Below are 15,320 nucleotides of genomic sequence, written 5' to 3'. Positions count from 1 at the left end.
CCAAAAATAAATAAATAAATAAATAAATTTAAAAAAAAAAGAACGAATGATAGATGTTCAAGGAATCTTTAAATATGAGTAATCATGTATGGTTTATAATGAGGCTATCTGATGGGTTGTGTCCTCAAGTAATTGTACTAGAAAAACATTTTCCTCCTAATTTTATATGTTAAATTACTAGTTATAATTTTCTCAGGTGGCTACTTGGCACTCTGTGCTGTGGAGGGATCCAGATAGTTTCTGTCCATGGGCTCTAGCAGTTTAGGGTTGAAGATAGACCCAGTGACAGGCATGCATGTGGACAGTGTACAGATAGCAGAATAAAAGTCAACACATGCATGGATACCAAAGGGTTGTACAAATTTCCTGTAGGGATTTGAAGTTAAACACGAATGATTATGGGATTGTCATATCTAGTTTAGAGGAAAGTTCGAGAGTTAAAGGGAAATGATAGCTGGCTAGTACAAAACTTTTTGTTTTTTTAATTTACTTACTTTTATTATTTATTTATTTATTTTTGGCTGTGTTGGGTCTTCGTTTCTGTGCGAGGGCTTTCTCTAGTTGTGGCAAGCGGGGGCCACTCTTCATTGTGGTGCGCGGGCCTCTCACTATCACGGCCTGTCTTGTTGCGGAGCACAGGCTCCAGACGCGCAGGCTCAGTAGTTGTGGCTCACGGGCCCAGTTGCTCCGCGGCATGTGGGATCTTCCCAGACCAGGGCTCGAACCCGTGTCGCCTGCATTAGCAGGCAGATTCTCAACCACTGCGCCACCAGGGAAGCCCCAAAACTCTTTTTTTAATAAGCATTAGGAATATTTATAACCAGTCTTCCAGGTAAGTATAATTTGTGAATCATAGTTTTATTGATCTTGCCTCTGGCAATTTGTGAGCAGATTTGCCCATTTATAGACTTACTTGGACTCTGCTTAAAATCTTAGGTTTAAGGGCCCTTTGGAACTATTAGACATCCTTGTTCTGTTAAGCACAAGTAGAACCCTTTGCCTAAGTAATAACTCATTCTCTTTGTTTTTTACAAACTTCTGCAACCAGCTACAATATCAACAAAAATTCTTAAAACCCAAATGTCTCCAAAGTACCTTTTAATACCTCATTCTGACTGCATAACTTTGTGCTAACTTGACATTTGCTTAATCAGTAAGCCTTTCTCTCCGGGAGATTGCATTACTGTTGGATGGCTCTAAATGATTTTTTTACCCTTGAGAAGCACTTTTTATCTAGCTGCAGGCAGTTGAACCTACCTACAAATAGTAAGGTTACTTGCTTTTAAGCTTTATCAGATGTAATGTGCTATTTTATATTTACCTGGAACTCAATCTAAGGAGCAGAGCTGATAGTATACAACTCCTACTTTGTGCAGTTAGAAATATGCTCTGGCCTACTGCCAAAGTTAACCGTAGTGTATGAACTGGCATGCAAAAAAAAAATGAGAAATGATAGTTTGCATCTCAGGCATTTTCTTGGGACCCATTCTTTACCTCACCAACCACTTTTGGGCTAATGACATCCAGAGGTCTGGTCCGGGCTGCACCTCTCTTCTGAGCTCCAGGCTCTTGCTTCCAACTCTTCATTGGACAAGGCACTCAAATTCAGTGTGGCTGAAATGGATCTCATCTTCCTTTACGCTATTCTTGCTGGGTTTTTCCCTGTTGTGATGAGTGTCACGTGTTCCCCAGTCACTACCTAGGAGTCATCCTTTGGATACTGGTAGTTAGTCTGAAATCAAAGGCTTTTGTGTTGTAGTGCCACTGCCATCAGGCCCGCTACCTTCAGGCTGGGCAATGCACAGCTTTATACAGACTGACTATGGGTTTATCAATGTTACATATCACACAGAGTAGTAGATGTTGCAGGTTTTACGATATAGACCATTTCTCTGATTTAAAAAAGCAGAGGGGAATTTATCTGGCTGATAAATTTATTACTTGAACTTCTGTTAATAGCTTTTGTAAAAATTTGGTTGTAGATTGGGAGATAAACTTATTTATGTATGCTAATTTACTTATAGTCCAACTATCTGGCCACTAGAGAAGGCCTCTGGGCTAGAATTAAGGAACTTCCTTGAGCCAAAACTGAGTGATTTTTAAAAAAATTATAAAATAGTCGAGGAAAAAATGCATAAAACAGAAATTTACAGTATAATATGAGACAACCACCCAGGTTAGGAAATACAGCACTGCTCACAGAAGGGCCCCTTCCCTCTGGAGGTAACCATAATCCAGACTTTAAGGTAATAATTCCCTTGCTTTTAGATACAGTTGTACTACCTTAAAAAGTATATAAATGTAAATATATTGTATGTATCCTTTTGGGTCTTGCTTCTTTGTTTACCATTTTGTACATGGGATTTATCAGATATTACATGTGTTACCTTAGTAGTTTTTTTGTTATTGCTACATTGTATTTCATTTTACAGTTTTTTTCATTCTTGTGGATTCTTTCCAGTTTTTGCTTGTACAAAGGATACACTGTCAACCTTTTTGCACATGCCTTATACATGTGCCTGAGTTTCTCAAGAGTATATAGGTAGGGGAGGAATTGCTGAGTTACAGGATGTGGATGTTTTCAGCTTTCCTAGAAAATGCCAGGCAGTTTTCTGGAGAGGCTGTGTCAGGTGACTTACCACCAGCTGTGCATGAGTGTAGGGGCTGGTTGTTTTTCCTCCTGTTAGCTCATGCAGTCTGTAACTGGCCCCATGCCTTTCGTAATTGTCAGTAGTGAGTAAGAGTGTGGCTTGTGGAGTCAGACTACGTGAATCTTGCCTCCACCACTTTATCGCCCCTCGACCTTGAGTAAATTACTTAATCTTTTTCTTCTCTTCCAAACTATGATCTTTTCCAGGTTACCTTGGCTATTATTGGCTTGGGGTGATGGAGGTGGCTTTTAGTTATCATAGTTATTTCCCTGGATAGACTATGTACATAGTGTTTATTCAGAGTTTGTTATATTTGATTTTTTTTTGCAAAAATTATACTTTTTTTTTCTTCAACATCTTTATTGGAGTATAATTGCTCTACAATGGTGCATTAGCTTCTGCTATATAACAAAGTGAATCAGCCATATGTATACACATATCCCCATATCCCCTCCCTCTTGTGTCTCCCTCCCACCCTCCCTATCCCACCTCTCTAGGTGAACACAAAGCACCAAGCTGATCTTCCCTGTGCTATGTGGCTGCTATCCACTAGCTATCTATTTTACATTTGGTAGTGTATATATGTCCATGCCACTCTCTCACCTTGTCCCAGCCCACCCCTCCCTCTCCCCATATCCTCAAGTACACTCTCCACGTCTACGTCTTTATTCCAGTCCTGCCCCTAAGTTCTTCAAAATGTTTTTTTTTTTAGATTCCATATATATGTGTTAGCTTACTGTATTTGTTTTTCTCTTTCTGACTTACTTCACTCTGTATGACAGACTCTAGGTCCATCCACCTCACTACAAATAACTCAATTTCATTTCTTTTTATGGCTGAGTAATATTCCATTGTATATATGTGCCACATCTTCTTTATCCATTCATCTATCGATGGACACTTAGGTTGTTTCCATGTCCTGGCTATTGTAAATAGTGCTGCAATGAACATTGTGGTACATGACTTTTTGAATTATGGTTTTCTCAGGTATATGCCCAGTAGTGGTGTTGCTGGGTTGTATGGTAGTTCTATTTTTAGCTTTTTAAGGAACCTCCATACTGTTCTCCACAGTGGCTGTATCAATTTACATTCCCACCAACAGTGCAAGAGGGTTCCCTTTTCTCCACACCCTCTCCAGCATTTATTGTTTGTAGACTTTTTGATGAAGGCCCTTCTGATCAGTGTGAGGTGGTACCTCATTGTAGTTTTGATTTGCATTTCTCTAATGATTAATGATGTTGAGCATCCTTTCGTGTGTTTGTTGGCAATCTGTATATCTTTGGAGAAATGTCTATTTAGGTCTTCTGCCCATTTTTGGATTGGGTTGTTTGCTTTTTTGTTATTGAGCTGCATGAGCTGCTTGTATATTTTGGAGATTAATCCTTTGTCAGTTTCTTCATTTGCAAATATTTTCTCCGATTCTGAGAGTTGTCTTTTCATTTTGTTTATGGTTTCCTTTGCTGTGCAAAAGCTTTTAAGTTTCATTAAGTCCCATTTGTTTATTTTTCGTTTTATTTCCATTTCTCTAGGAGGTGTATCAAAAAGGATCTTGCTGTGATTTATGTCATAGAGAGTTCTGCCTATGTTTTCCTCTAAGAGTTTTATAGTGTCTGGCCTTACATTTAGGTCTTGAATCCATTTTGAGTTTATTTTTGTGTATGGTGTTAGGGAGTGTTCTAATTTCATTCTTTTACATGTAGCTGTCCAGTTTTCCCAGCACCACTTATTGAAAAGGCTGTCTTTTCTCCATTGTATATTCTTGCCTGCTTTATCAAAAATAAGGTAACCATATGTGTGTGGGTTTATCTTTGGGCTTTCTATCTTGTTCCATTGATCTATATTTCTGTTTTTGTGCCAGTACCATACTGTCTTGATTACTGTAGCTTTGTAGTGTAGTCTGAAGCCAAGGAGCCTGATTCCTCCAGTTCCATTTTTCTTACTCAAGATTGCTTTGGCTTTTTGGGGTCGTTTTTGTTCTAGTTCTGTGGAAAATGCCCTTGGTAGTTTGATAGGGATTGCACTGAATCTGTAGATTGCTTTGGGTAGTATAGTCATTTTCACAATGTTGATTCTTCCAATCCAAGAACATGGTATATATATCTCCATCTGTTTGTATCGTCTTTAATATCTTTCATCAGTGTCTTATAGTTTTCTGCATACAGGTTTTTTGTCTCCTTAGATAGGTTTATTCCTAGGTATTTTTTGTTGTTGTTGTTTCAATGGTAAATGGGAGTCTTTCCTTAATTTCTCTTTCAGATTTTTCATCATTAGTGTCTAAGAATGCAAGAGATTTCTGTGCATTATTTTGTATCCTGCTACTTTACCAGATTCATTGATTAGCTCTAGTAGTTTTCTGCTAGCATCTTTGGGATTCTCTATGTATAGTATCATGTCATCTGAAAACAGTGACAGTTTTACTTCTTTTCCAATTGGATTCCTTTTTTTGTTTTTCGTCTCGGATTGCTGTGGCTAAAACTTCCAAAACTGTGTTGAATAATAGTGGTGAGAGTGGGCAACCTTGTCTTGTTCCTGATCTTAGAGGAAATGGTTTCAGTTTTTCACCATTGAGAACGACGCTGGCTGTGGGTTTGTCATATATGGCCTTTATTATGTTGGGGTAAGTTCCCTCTATGCCTGCTTTCTGGAAGGTTTTTATCATAAGTGGGTGTTGAATTTTGTCGAAAGCTTTTTCTGCATCTGTTGAGATGATCATATGGTTTTTCTCCTTCAATTTGATAATATGGTTTATCACATTGATTGATTTGTGTATACTGAAGAATCCTTGCATTCCTGGAATAAACCCCACTTGATCCGGGTGTATGATCCTTTTAATGTGCTGTTGGATTCTGTTTGCTAGTATTTTGTTGAGGATTTTTGCATCTGTCTTCATCAGTGATAGATGGCCTGTAGTTTTCTTTTTTTGTGACATCTTTGTCTGGCTTTGGTATCAGGGTGATGGTGGCTTCGTAGAATGAGTTTGGGAGTGTTCCTCCCTCTGCTTTATTTTGGAAGAGTTTCAGAATGATAGGTGTTAGCTATTCTCTAAATGTTTGATAGAATTCGCCAGTGAAGCCATCTTGTCCTGGGCTTTTGTTTGTTGGAAGATTTTTTTTTTTTTTTTTTTTTTTTTGTTAGCTTCTGCTTTATAACAAAGTGAATCAGTTATACATATACAATATGTTCCCATTTCTCTTCCCTCTTGCATCTCCCTCCCTCCCACCCTCCCCATCCCATCCCTCTAGATGGTCACAAAGCACCGAGCTGATCTCCCTGTGCTATGCGGCTGCTTCCCACTAGCTATCTATTTTACATTTGGTAGTGTATATATGTCCATGACACTCTCTTACCCTGTCACATCTCACCCCACCCCCTCCCCATATCCTCAAGTCCATTCTCTAGTAGGTCTGTGTCTTTATTCCCGTCTTGCCACTAGGTTCTCCATGGCCTTTTTTTTTTTTTTTTTTTTTTTTTTTCCCCTTAGATTCCGTATATATGTGTTAGCATACTGTATTTGTTTTTCTCTTTCTGACTTACTTCACTCTGTATGACAGACTCTAACTCCATCCACCTCATTACAAATACCTCCATTTCATTTCTTTTTATGGCTGAGTAATATTCCATTGTATATATGTGCCACATCTTCTTTATCCATTCATCTGTCGATGGACATTTAGATTGCTTCCATGTCCTGGCTATTGTAAATAGAGCTGCAATGAACATTTTGGTACATGACTCTTTTTGACCTATGGTTTTCTCAGGGTATATGCCCAGTAGTGGGATTGCTGGGTCGTATGGTAGTTCTATTTGTAGTTTTTTAAGGAACCTCCATACTGTTCTCCATAGTGGCTGTATCAATTTACATTCCCACCAACAGTGCAAGATTGTTCCCTTTCCTCCACACCCTCTCCAGCATTTATTGTTTCTAGATTTTTTGATGATGGCCATTCTGACCGGTGTGAGATGATATCTCATTGTAGTTTTGATTTGCATTTCTCTAATGATTAATGATGTTGAGCATTCTTTCATGTGTCTGTAGGCCATCTGTATATCTTCTTTGGAGAAATGTCTATTTAGGTCTTCGGCCCATTTTTGGATTGGGTTGTTCGTTTTTTTGTTATTGAGCTGCATGAGCTGCTTGTAAATCTTGGAGATTAATCCTTTGTCAGTTGCTTCATTTGCAAATATTTTCTCCCATTCTGATGGTTGTCTTTTGGTCTTGTTTATGGTTTCCTTTGCTGTGCAAAAGCTTTTAAGTTTCATTAGGTCCCATTTGTTTATTTGTGTTCTTATTTCCATTTCTCTGGGAGCTGGGTCAAAAAGAATCTTGCTGTGATGTATGTCATAGAGTGTTCTGCCTATGTTTTCCTCTAAGAGTTTGATAGTGTCTGCCCTTACACTTAGGTCTTTAATCCATTTTGAGTTTATTTTTGTGCATGGTGTCAGGGAGTGTTCTATTTTCATACTTTTACATGTACCTGTCCAATTTTCCCAGCACCACTTATTGAAGAGGCTGTCTTTTCTCCACTGTATATGCTTGCCTCCTTTATCAAAAATAAGGTGCCCATATGTGTGTGGGTTTATCTCTGGGCTTTCTATCCTGTTCCATTGATCTATATTTCTGTTTTTGTGCCAGTACCAAACTGTCTTGATTACTGAAGCTTTGTAATATAGTCTGAAGTCAGGGAGCCTGATTCCCCCAGCTCCATTTTTCGTTCTCAAGATTGCTTTGGCTATTTGGGGTCTTTTGTGTTTCCATACAAATTGTGAAATTTTTTGTTCTAGTTCTGTGAAAAATGCCAGTGGTAGTTTGATAGGGATTGCATTGAATCTGTAGATTGCTTTGGGTAGTAGAGTCATTTTCACAATGTTGATTCTTCCAATCCAGGAACATGGTATATCTCTCCATCTATTTGTATCATCTTTAATTTCTTTCATCAGTGTCTTATAATTTTCTGCATACAGGTCTTTTGTCTCCTTAGGTAGGTTTATTCCTAGATATTTTATTCTTTTCGTTGCAATGGTAAATGGGAGTGTTTTCTTTTTTTTTTTTTTTTTTTTTTTTATTTATTTGTTTTTTTTTTTTTTATTTTTTGGCTGTGTTGGGTCTTCGTTTCTGTGCGAGGGCTTCCTCTAGTTGCGGCAAGTGGGGGCCACTCTTCATCGCGGTGCGCGGGCCTCTCACTATCGCGGCCTCTCTTGTTGCGGAGCACAGGCTCCAGACGCGCAGGCTCAGTAATTGTGGCTCACGGGCCCAGCCGCTCTGCGGCATGTGGGATCTTCCCAGACCAGGGCTCGAACCCGTGTCCCCTGCATTGGCAGGCAGATTCTCAACCACTGCGCCACCCGGGAAGCCCGGGAGTGTTTTCTTAATTTCACTTTCAGATTTTTCGTCATTAGTGTATAGAAATGCAAGAGATTTCTGTGCATTAATTTTGTATCCTGCTACTTTACCAAATTCATTGATTAGCTCTAGGAGTTTTCTGGTAGCATCTTTAGGATTCTCTATGTATAGTATCATGTCATCTGCAAATAGTGACAGCTTTACTTCTTCTTTTCCGATTTGGATTCCTTTTATTTCTTTGTCTTCTCTGATTGCTGTGGCTAACACTTCCAAAACTATGTTGAATCATAGTGGTGAGAGTGGGCAACCTTGTCTTGTTCCTGATCTTAGTGGAAATGGTTTCAGTTTTTCACCATTGAGGACAATGTTGGCTGTGGGTTTGTCATATATGGCCTTTATTGTGTTGAGGAAAGTTCCCTCTATGCCTACTTTCTGCAGGGCTTTTATCATAAATGGGTGTTGAATTTTGTCGAAAGCTTTCTCTGCATCTATTGAGATGATCATATGGTTTTTCTCCTTCAGTTTGTTAATATGATGTATCACATTGATTGATTTATGTATATTGAAGAATCCTTGCATTCCTGGGATAAACCCCACTTGATCATGGTGTATGATCCTTTTAATGTGCTGTTGGATTCTGTTTGCTAGTATTTTGTTGAGGATTTTTGCATCTATGTTCATCAGTGATATTGGCCTGTAGTTTTCTTTCTTTGTGACATCTTTGTCTGGTTTTGGTATCAGGGTGATGGTGGCCTCGTAGAATGAGTTTGGGAGTGTTCCTCCCTCTGCAATATTTTGGAAGAGTTTGAGAAGGATAGGTGTTAGCTCTTCTCTAAATGTTTGATAGAATTCACCTGTGAAGCCATCTGGTCCTGGGCTTTTGTTTGTTGGAAGGTTTTTAATCACAGTTTCAATTTCAGTGCTTGTGATTGGTCTGTTCATATTTTCTATTTCTTCCTGGTTCAGTGTCGGAAGGTTGTGCTTTTCTAAAAATTTGTCCATTTCTTCCAGGTTGTCCATTTTATTGGCATAGAGTTGCTTGTAGTAATCTCTCATGATCTTTTGTATTTCTGCAGTGTCAGTGGTTACTTCTCCTTTTTCATTTCTAATTCTATTGATTTGAGTCTTCTCCCTTTTTCTCTTGATGAGTCTGGCTAATGGTTTATCAATTTTGTTTATCTTCTCAAAGAACCAGGTTTTAGTTTTATTGATCTTTGCTATCATTTCCTTCATTTCTTTTTCATTTATTTCTGATCTGATCTTTATGATTTCTCTCCATCTGCTAACTTTGGGGGTTTTTTTGTTCTTCTTTCTCTAATTGCTTTAAGTGTAAGGTTAGGTTTTTTATTTGAGATTTTTCTTGTTTCTTGAGGTAGGATTGTATTGCTATAAACTTCCCTCTGAGAACTGCTTTTGCTGCATCCCATAGGTTTTGGGTTGTTGTGTTTTCATTGTCATTTGTTTCTAGGTATTTTTTGATTTCCTCTTTGATTTGTTGAGTGATCACTTGGTTATTTAGTAGCGTATATTTTAGCCTCCATGTGTTTGTACTTTTTACAGTTTTTTTCCTGTAATTGATATCTAGTTTTATAGTGTTGTGGTCGGAAAAGATACTTGATACAATTTCAATTTTCTTAAATTTACCAAGACTTGATTTGTGACCCAAGATATGATCTATCCTGGAGAATGTTCTATGAGCACTTGAGAAGAAAGTGTATTCTGTTGTTTTTGGATGGAATGTCCTGTAAATATCATTTAAATCCATCTTGTTTAATGTATCATTTAAAGCTTGTGTTTCCTTATTTATTTTCATTTTGGATGATCTGTCCATTGGTGAAAGTGGGGTGTTAAAGTCCCGTACTATGATTGTGTTACTGTTGATTTCCCCTTTTATGACTGTTAGCATATACGGCACCTTATGTATTGAGGTGCTCCCATGTTGGGTGCATAAATATTTACAATTGTTATATCTTCTTCTTGGATTGATCCGTTGATCATTATGTAGTGTCCTTCTTTGTCTCTTGTAATAGTCTTTATTTTAAAGTCTATTATGTCTGATATGAGAATTGCTACTCCACGCAAATTTCCATTTGCGTGGAATATCTTTTTCCATCCCCTCACTTTCAGTCTGTATATGTCCCTAGGTCTGAAGTGGGTCTCCTGTAGACAGCATATGTACAGGTCTTGTTTTTGTATCCATTCAGCCAGTCTGTATCTTTTGGTTGGAGCATTTAATCCATTTACATTTAAGGTAATTATCGATAATGTATGTTCCTATTACCATTTTCTTAATTGTTTTGGGTTTGTTATTGTAAGTCTTTTCCGTCTCTTACGTTTCCTGACTAGAGAAGTTCCTTTAGCATTTGTTGTAAAGCGGGTTTGGTAGTGCCGAATTTTCTTAGCTTTTGCTTGTCTGTAAAGGTTTTAGTTTCTCTGTGGAACCTGAATGAGATCCCTACTGGGTAGAGTAATCTTTTTCCTTTTCATCAGTTTAAATATGTCCTGACACTCCCTTCTGGCTTACTGAGTTTCTGCTGAAAGATCAACTGTTAACCTTATGGGGATTCCCTTGTATGTTATTTGTTGCTTTTCCCTTGCTGCTTTTAATATTTTTTCTTTGTATTTAATTTTTGGTAGTTTGATTAATATGTGTCTTGGAGTGTTTCTCTTTGGATTTCTCCTGTATGGGACTCTCTGTGCTTCCTGGACTTGATTGACTATTTCCTTTCCCATATTAAGGAAGTTTTCAACTATAATCTCTTCAAATATTTTCTTAGTCCATTTCTTTTTCTCTTCTTCTTGTGGGACCCCTATAATTCAAATTTTGGTGCATTTAATGTTGTCCCAGAGGTCTCTGAGACTGTCCTCAGTTCTTTTCATTCTTTTTTTCTTTATTCTGCTCTGCCATAGTTATTTCCACTATTTTGTCTTCCAGGTCACTTACCTGTTCTTCTGCCTGAGTTATTCTGCTATTGATTCCTTCTAGAGAATTTTAAATTTCATTTATTGTGTTGTTCATCATTGTTTGTTTGCTGTTTAGTTCTTCTAGGTCCTTGTTAAACGTTTCTTTTATTTTCCTCATTCTATTTCCAAGATTGTGGATCATCTTTACTATCATTTCTCTGAATTCTTTTTCAGGTAGACTCCGTATTTCCTGTTCATTTGTTTGGTCTGGTGGGTTTTTACCTTGCTCCTTCATCTGCTGTGTATTTCTCTGTCTTCTCATTTTGTTTAACTTACTGTGTTTGGGGTGTCCTTTTCCCAGGCTGCAGGTTCATAGTTCCCGTTGTTTTTGGTGTCTGCCCCCAGTGGGTAAGGTTGGTTGAGTGGATTGTGTAGGCTTCCTGGTGGAGGGGACTGGTGCCTGTGTTCTGGTGGGCAGAACTGCATCTGGTGGTGTGTTTTGGGGTGTCTGTGAACTTAGTATGAGTTTAGGCAGCTTTTCTGCTAATGGGTGGGGTTGTGTTCTTGTCTTGCTAGTTGTTTGGCATGGGGTGCCCAGCATTGGAGCTTGCTGATCGTTGAGTGGAGCTGGGTCTTAGCGTTGAGATGGAGATCTCTGGGAGAGCTCTCACCGATTGATATTACGTGGCTCTGGGAGGTCTCTGGTGGACCAGTGTCCTGAATTCAGCTCTCCCATCTCAGAGGCTCAGGCCTGACAGCCTGCCGGAGCACCAGGACCCTCTCAATCACACGGCTGGAGAAGATGGGCTATGAGTTGGGTGTCAGCCACTGCCCTGTTGTAGCTCTGTCTCAGCTGTCTGCAAAGGTCACCCAGATACATTGGATTATTCCACCATTCCTCAGAACTTGCACATACCAGTCTGGGATTTGTAGATGTCCTCCTGATACTCTTCATTGAAATACCTTGCATTCATGGTAGTGAGAGATATGCTAATAGTGTTAGTTCTCTTCAGTTCAGAGACTGGGACAGTCTCAGCCTTCATGTGGCCAAGTCAGGAGCAGCTGGCCAGCGGTCCCAAAGTGATAACATGTCAGTTTCCAAGAAGGCTTTTGCAACTAGAGAAAGCCCGTGCACAGCAACGGAGACCTAATGCAGGCAAAAGAAAATCTTTTAAATTAAAAAATACAAAAGAATGTGACTCCAATGAACAAATTAACATGCCAGAAAGAAAAGCTGTGTAGTGGATGCTGTGGTGAGCCACCCAGACCTTGCCTTCCAGACAGACATTCCCATCCCCCCTATATTTTTTATTTATTAATTTTATATAATGAAATAGTACCTTACTCCTACTCTGGTGGCCAGGTTTCTAGAAACATATCACTTCTTACTCTCAGTAATGGCAGCCACTATTTGTACAGTACTTTATAGCTTAGAAGGTGTTCATTTGTTTTCTGATTTGACCCTTACTATAACTATGAGGGAAGTAGGCTGGTTTATCCCTAGTTACAGAGGAGGACTCTGAGGCCCAGGAGGGTTTGGTGACTTGTCACAGTCACTCAGTCCGGTGTGTTAGATCCAGGACTTAGTTGGATTCAGGGTGTCTCTCTAAAATCCCATCTAGCATAGTTTAGATTGGTGAGTCTGACTTCTTGTTTAAGAGTCTTGGAAAGCAGACAGGTTTTCAAACATTTTAGAAATGCAAGTACATACTTGTGAGTGTCGTCTTTACTATTTCCACGTTTATTAATGCTGTGTCATAGTTATAATGGGGAAAATATATATATTTTCTGTGCCATTATGTTTTTGTTTTTAGGGAGTGCAGCCCGCCACAGGTGAGGTTGTGTTCGACAGTTTCCAGGACTCTGCTTCCCGTACAGAGCTAGAAACTCGGATATTGTGCCTGCAGCCAGTGGAGCTTCTACTTCCATCAGACTTGTCAGAGCAAACAGAGATGCTCATCCACAAGGCCACAGCTCTTAGGTGAGTTGGCACATTGCTGGAAAGTCATGTTGATTCTGAAACTTAGATCTGATTCCCAAACTGATAATAAAGTTGTTAAAAATGATTTTTCTTTATAAAAATATTTGATCAGTAGTAGTGGAAATTCCGAAAAAGAAAACCAAAATGACCCTTAATGTCACTGTAATGAAGGCTTTTAGAAGTTGCTCTTTTTAAAGGGGGTTATGATATTTAATGAAATTATTTGATAATTAATGGGTTTATGATATTATTAAATGATATTATTTGGTAATTAATCTTCAGTTTCTGCAAATAGTCATTTCTTAGAAAGTTTATATAATTTTGGAAATGCCTTATTTGTGCTGCAAGTTTCAATTTGTGGCTGAGTCCACTAGTTAAATTTACTAGATCTATGGTCACTCCTCTTATTTATGAGGCAGTGTGCTAGGCACCATGGTGTATGGAGGGAGAAGATGTGCTTGTGATATGTGTCTGGCAGAGTTTATAATCCAATGGGAGAGGCGGTTGTGTAGAGACCTAACTGGATTCCCAAAACATGATGTATTGCGTGACAGACATGAAGGTGCCTGTACTGTTACCCAAGAAGTTTGGTGGGAGAAGAGACTGAAAAGGTGGGCTGGGGCTCGGGTGAAGAGGACTTTATATATTGAGGAATTTGGACTTTAGACTTGGCCGGAGAGCCCACGAAGATTTATATTTAATAGGTTGACAAATCAGTTGGAAAATCAAACTAATTGATTCAGTGAAGTTCTGTATGTTTCTTTGTTCTTCGAGTTGAATGTTCCTTTTTCATCTGACTTGAAATTCTTTCAAAGTAGCTTTCAAAATATGTTTTGCTGATTGTAACACTAATCCGTGTTCATTTAGGGAAAGTTGAGAGTTAAAAAAAAAACCATTAAAATAACAAGCTATAACTCAGAGATAACTACTGTTAAACATCTTGGTGTATTATTTCTGTGTACATGTATCATCATTTTTTGTTTATAAACTTTGATTCATGTTGCAAAATCAGTTTTGTATTCTGTGTTTTTTAAAAATTCCCCATGTATTTTTTTACATTATTATGGAAAATTTCAAACGTATATGAAATTATACTGAATAGTTTAGTGAAAGCAGTGAATCCATCAACCAGCTTCAATATTTCTCAACCAGCCAATCTCATTTCATCTATAACTCTATTCTCTCCCTCCCTGGATTATTTATCTGAAGCAAATTCTAGAGAACATCATTGCATCTGCCAATATTTCAGGAGTATTTATGAAGACAAGATGACTACATAACATTCAGTCATATAAGTGGATCATACAGTAATTTATCTGTTCCCCTTTTGTTAGATTGTATTCATTTTTTTCAGTATTACAAATATTGCTATGATGAATATCCATGCATAGAAATATTTGTGTGCATTTCTGATTATTTCCTTAAGCTAAATTCCTAAAAGTGGAATTAATTGGTTAGAGAGTATAAACATTTAGAAAACTCTTGATTGCTTGCTAGAATTGGTAATATTAATTTATACTTCTACCACTATAGTATAGGCAGGTTGTTTGAGCCCTTGCTAGTATGGGAAGTGATCATTGAAATAATTTCTGCCAATTGGATAGATGAAAAATTCTGCATGAGTTCCCCTTATTTTGTTCTTAATCCTTTTCTGACAGTGTTCAAACTTGGATAATTAAAAGTCAGACAAGTAGACTGATAAGGGATGCTGCCTTTGGAGGGCTAAAAAAGTTAATAAAATCTCTAAAGATTTTAAAGATAGTCTTCTAAAACTATATTTCCCATATTTTATATCTTTGATCTTATTAACATTCCTTCATACCTGAGTGTATATTTGATTAAATTAGATGTAATTGAGATTAAAGTTGATCAGTTGAATCAACACTCTCATTTTTCTGATTTCTACTTATTTTTTTTAGCTTTTATTTATTTATTTTCACAATTTATGATTTATTTTTAGTAGAATACTATGATTCAAACCAGTACTACTGAACAACAGCTAGAAATTAAGACCACATTAAGATTTTGAAACAGCACATCATTTAGAAATCTATCACACAAGATATAATGCCCAACAGATAAATGTATAAATTAATTTAGACAAGTGGAAATTCCTCAGTTGGCATAGATTATCTATCCCATTTTGGTGGCAAACACTGTTTTAACTAGACAAAATATTTGAAACTTATCATATCTCATACTATGATTATTATTCATTCTCAGAGAATTGGATATATTCAATTCTAGCTACAGTATAATCACAGCATTCTAACTAGAAAGTCTTCTCTTTTTTTTAACATCTTTATTGGAGTATAATTGCTTTACATTGTTGTGTTAGTTTCTGCTGTATAACAAAGTGAATCAGCTATATATATACATATATCCCCATATCTCCTCCCTCTTGCGTCTCCCTCCCACCCTCTCTATCCCACCCCTCTAGATG

At 37.8% G+C, this 15,320-nt stretch overlaps 1 protein-coding gene and 1 long non-coding RNA gene across 2 annotated transcripts in view; one reads left to right on the top strand and one right to left on the bottom strand.

The window, feature by feature from the left end:
- LOC309659071 overlaps positions 1-6,129 on the bottom strand; it is a 128,705-nt gene extending 122,576 nt beyond the window's left edge. The window contains exon 1 of the long non-coding RNA XR_014262566.1: positions 495-6,129. This is a non-coding gene — a long non-coding RNA (uncharacterized lncRNA). The remainder of the gene's footprint in view (positions 1-494) is intronic.
- Positions 1-15,320, top strand: part of MSH3 (mutS homolog 3) — a gene marked incomplete at its 5' end in the record, with an annotated part of 186,445 nt that overhangs the window by 18,727 nt on the left and 152,398 nt on the right. Inside the window, 1 exon segment of the mRNA XM_082458025.1 lies at positions 12,711-12,877. Within this exon segment, the coding sequence (XP_082314151.1) occupies positions 12,711-12,877 (167 nt within the window).

The sequence above is a fragment of the Balaenoptera physalus genome, assembly GCF_965194825.1.
Source record: "Balaenoptera physalus genome assembly, chromosome: 3".
Lineage (NCBI taxonomy): Eukaryota > Metazoa > Chordata > Mammalia > Artiodactyla > Balaenopteridae > Balaenoptera > Balaenoptera physalus.
This window is presented reverse-complemented; position numbering and strand designations above follow the sequence as displayed.